General features: G+C 43.5%; 1 protein-coding gene across 1 annotated transcript in view; it reads right to left on the bottom strand.

The window, feature by feature from the left end:
• MYO1D (myosin ID) overlaps positions 1 to 4,909 on the bottom strand; it is a 298,270-nt gene that overhangs the window by 126,198 nt on the left and 167,163 nt on the right. The window contains exons 18-19 of the mRNA XM_019523544.1: positions 3,649 to 3,793; positions 2,570 to 2,674 (exon numbers count right to left, since the gene is read on the bottom strand). Coding sequence (XP_019379089.1) covers positions 2,570 to 2,674; positions 3,649 to 3,793 — 250 coding nt within the window. The remainder of the gene's footprint in view (positions 1 to 2,569; positions 2,675 to 3,648; positions 3,794 to 4,909) is intronic.

Here is a 4,909-nt window from a genome sequence, read left to right as displayed (position 1 = left end):
TTTTTTTTTTTAACTGGTCATACATCAGTTCTACAGCAATAGTAGGAAGGCGATTATTCCTACTCTGCTCATGCTCTACTCTACCTGGCATGGTTTTCCCCTTGGTCCAGTCTTCTTTTTTTTTTCCTTTCTTTCTTCTAACAAATAGGAATGATAAAGGCCAGAAGCAAAACAGTCATAAAGTTCCATACACACAAGGAAGAGTCAGACTCCACTGTAAGATTCTAGGAGGCTCACATTCAAACTGAGGCCCCCTTCCCTGAACAACTAAAGTTGGCACATATTACCAAAAATTCAGCTAATCAGATCTCTCAGCTGGCAGGACATTCCAAAGCAGCAACAAGTGATACATTGAAATATTTTAATTGAAGCAGCATATAAAAATGCAATGCCCCTGGAGGGAATGAAGCAGGGCACATACAAATCCAGAATTTTTCTTTTGCTTGTTCTGTATTATTTTCTTCTGTTTTCTTAAAACAACTAACCTGGGCCTTTTATATAAATTTCTTGATTCTTAATTGTCGGTAGAGTTTGGGATTTTAAAGGGGTTTTGTATTAGGAAATTTTACATTTAAATTATTCACCTGTGCTACATAAACAAGTGAAGCGCTTCATTAACAACCTTACTGCAGAGGCCTTGTACACTTAAACACACAAAATTGAGAGGCTATGCGCTATAATAGGAAGCAACAGCATGTCAGTACAATGAACTTCCACCATACAAGTTGTTGAACCTCATGAGATTTCTTTTGACCCAATCCTCTAATTTGTCTAGGTCACTGAATCCTAGCCCTACTCTCCAGCTTGGTGTCATCTGCCAACTTGCTGAGGGTGCACTCCATCCCATCTTCCAGGTCATTAATTAATCTATCAAACAAAACCAACCCCAGGGCCGACCTGTGTGTCACTGCCAGCTAGACCTTGTGCCACTGCTCACAACCCATTAAGCCCGATGATCCAGCCAGCTTTCTATCCACCTTACAGTCCATTCATCCAGCTCATACTTTCTCAGCTTCCTTGCAAGAATGCTATGGGAGACCATGTCAAAAGTCAAGGTCTATCATGACCACTGCTCTTTCTGCATCCACAGAGCTAGTCATCTCATCATAGAAGGCAATCATGTTGGTCAGGCATGACTTGCCCTTGGTGAATCTATGCGACCGTTCCTAATCACCTTCTCCTCCAAGTGCTTAGAAATGGACTCCTTGAGGACCTGCTCCATGATTTTTCCAGGGACTGAGGTGAGGCTGTCTGGTCTGTAGTTCCCTGGATCCTCCTTCTTCCCTTTCTAAAAGATGGGCACAATATTTGCCCTTTTCCATTGTCTGGGACTTCCCTCGATTGCCATGAGCTTTCAAAAGATAATGACCAGCAGCTCTACTATCACAGCAGCCAGCTCCCTCAGCAGCCTTGGATGCATCTCATCTGGCGCCGTGGACTTGTACACATCCAGCTTTTCTAAACAGTCTCTAACCTGTTCTTTCACCACTAAGGGCTGCTCACTTCCTCCCCAAACGGTGATGCCTGGTGCAGTAGTCTGAAAGCTGACTTTGCCTGTGAAGACCAAGGTAAAAAGGCATTGAGTACTTCAGCCTTTTCCTCATCATGTGTCACTTGGGTCCCTTACTGAATGGGAGAGGCAACCAACACTTTCCCTGACCTTACTCTTGCTACTAACATACTTATAAAAACCCTTCTTGTTATCCTTCACGTCCCTTGATAAATGCAACTCCAATTGCACTTTGGCCTTCCCGTTTTCATTTCTGCATGCCCCACCAATAGTCTTATACTCCTCCCTAGTCATGTGTTCAAGCTTCCACTTTTTGTAAACTTCCTTTTTGTGTTTAAGATATCCCTAAATGATCTTCATTTCATTAACAGAATTTGATCAAAAGCTAAAGCTAACTAGTGGCCAAAAAAAAAAAAAGAAAAAGAAAAAAGAACCCCGCCCCTCCTAATATTGCTGCTCGAAATGTGACAAGAATAGAATGCGTCCCTACTGACATTGTTCTTTTAAACAAATTAAATCCCAAGGCTTTCATTTTGCTGGTGAAAATCCTTGCTAAAAATAGCCTGCCTAACTGGCACAATAACGTAGCCTTACTTGTAAAATCAATGCAGTTCATATTGGCTGTTCCACAACTGGTAGCATTTTAAACAAGAATCTTTTGCACCAGAAGTAAAGAGTGAACACTGAGAATACATGTTACCTTTGGTGATCTCACAAACACTAAGGAAAGAGAGAATTATGTCACTACTCCCCCTTTGGAACACATAAATACAGAGAATAATTTATTATCCAGCACCAGTGAGCTGTTATGGAATTAAACTTCCAAAGACACAAATCTGATCTGGGTTGTTGTTCTGAACCTAAAGTTAAATTTAGCTCTACCCAAATTCCCCAAGGACAAATGACCAGGTGGCACAGCTTAAAAGCTTTATCTGTTCACCCTCCACTGAGAACACTTCACCTCAGCCACACGGAAATTAGTTCATGGAACTCCCTTCCTCAGCACAACTTCTGAATTTCCACAAACCTTACCTCCCTCCATCACCCATGCTGCTTTACCTTACGGACGTGACATGAGAAGAGCACGTTCATGTACTTGTCCTTCCTTTTCAGCTCATTGGCAACAGTGATGAAAGAGCCTGTGGTCTGTGGGTTATCAGGTTTCTGGAAGAGCAAACAAAGGCAGTAATTTGTCTTAATTACTGAAGAAAGCAATTGTGCTTTGTCATCTTAGGCCTGACGGAATTGCAAACTCACCAAGAAGTCTGTATTATACCACTTTAATCAGGAGAATTCATCAGACATTGCATGACAGAACAGAAACACAGCATCCTGAGTTTTACATGCCTTTCTAAAGAACTTTAGAAACGAACGGTTGAGGGGGAATAGGAAGGATGGAGTAAGCTGAAGAAGCTGTTTTGGAGGAAGACATATTGGGAGATTTCCATCTTGCTTTGAGAAGCAGATTTAAAGGATTCCTCCATCTAGTCTCTCATCTCAGAATCACTTCCTAGTGTTCATTCTTAATTAATGGAACTTTATCCTAGGGTTAGGTATTTGACCAGGCAAATGAAGTGAGGTCAGCTGACTGGTCAAAGATTGTAAAAAATTGCCAATAGGTCCAAATAATGCACAAAAACTCAAAACATTTCCATTAAGATACGTGTCAAAAACAATTTTAAAGAATCACATTTGTCAAGAAAACTACAAAAAAAAGGGATTTTTTGTAAAATTACTATAATCTTTGACCAGTTAAAAATATGCAGTCAATTGACCTGGCAATTGACAATATTTGACTGGTTATCAGCTTGCCAACCCTATTTTATCCTCCTGTTGCATTTTCCTTCTTATTGGTGGCCAACTGAACGGTCAGCTTATGGCATTAAGTGGTTACTTGACTAACACAGTCTTATTGAACAAGGCTTAGTATTTATAAAATTAAATGCCTAGCACAATAGATGTCAGAACCTTTCTGACATTATATACAACCTAATTCACAAATGAAAAAGTTTAAATGTGCTTAAGTTCTAGAACATATGCCATTTTCAGACCTTAACCCTCCCAGATTTCCAGTAAAGAGAAACTCCTTCCTTTTCATCTGCACGGACTGAAGATTTCACTTTTGTCACTGCACTCACCGATGCAAGGTAGTTACCCTCCCATGCTCTTTGTAGCCCAATATCGGCTCTGTGACCCTTCAGCAGTTCAACGGCAGCAACTTTAGCCCTGAGCTGAGGCAAGTCTTTTTGTGGGATGCTCTTGATTAGCTCATTTGCTCTCCACCTAGGGGAGAAAAAAAACCTAATCAGTTCCAAAGTTTGTGTGCAGCAGCAACACCACCTACCCAAATCCATTCTCCTCCATCAGTTTAACAAGAAGACAACTCCAGACCTCAAGCTCACAAAGTAAGCATGGTTAAAAGGGAAACGGACCTTTGTAGCTCTCGCTGTTCTAATGCACTTGTCTTTAAAAGGTACACTAAGCAGGGACCAGATCAGCCCCCACCCCCCCAGGACCCCCTCAAGCCCCAGGGGAGGCGCAACCAGGCCTAGGGTCAGTGAGGATCTAGTCAGGGAACTTCCGGAGGGACTGGACGTATTTAAATCAGCTGGTCCAGACGATCTCCACCCCAGAGTGCTGAGGGAATTAGCTGAGGTCATTGTGGGACCCCTGGCACAGCTTTACAAGCACTCATGGTGCTCTGGCATGGTGCCAGAGGACTGGAAGAGGGCCAACGTGGTTTGCATCTTCAAAAGAAGGAGGACCCAGGAAACTATAGGCCAGTCAGTCTTACCTCGATCCTGGGTAAGCTTTTTGAGAGAATTATCCTGTCCATGAGGGGCCAGCAGGGGAGATTATGCTTAGGGGCAACCAACATGGGTTCATTAGCAGCAGGTCCTGTCAGACCAACCTGATAGCCTTGTACGACCAGGTCACCAAATCCTTAGACGCAGGGGTAGCAGTGGATGTAGTCTTTCTGGACTTTAGAAAAGCCTTCAACTCTGTGTCTCACCCCATTTTCGTTAAAAAACTGGGGGTCTGTGGTGTCAACATATACACAGTCAAATGGGTCGCTAACTGGCTGGAGGGCCGCACCCAGAGAGTGGTGGTGGACGGGTCATTTTCGACCTGGAGGGATGTGAGCAGTGGGGTCCCCCAGGGCTCGGTCCTCGGGCCTGCACTGTTCAACATCTTCATCAGTGACTTGAAGGAGGGGGTAAAAAGCACCTTGTTCAAATTTGCTGACGACACCAAGATGTGCGGGGAAGTGGGCACACTAGAAGGGAGGAACAGGCTGAAATCGGACCTAGACGGGTTACAGGGGTGGGCGGATGAGAACAGGATGAGTTTCAACACTGACAAGTGCAAGGTGCTGCACCTGGGGAGGAAGAACCAGCA

Source organism: Gavialis gangeticus, unplaced genomic scaffold (genome assembly GCF_001723915.1).
Source record: "Gavialis gangeticus isolate Ggan-Ray unplaced genomic scaffold, GavGan_comp1, whole genome shotgun sequence".
Classification (NCBI taxonomy): Eukaryota; Metazoa; Chordata; order Crocodylia; family Gavialidae; genus Gavialis; species Gavialis gangeticus.
Note: the sequence above shows the minus strand (reverse complement) of the source record. Positions and strands in the feature narration are given on the sequence as shown.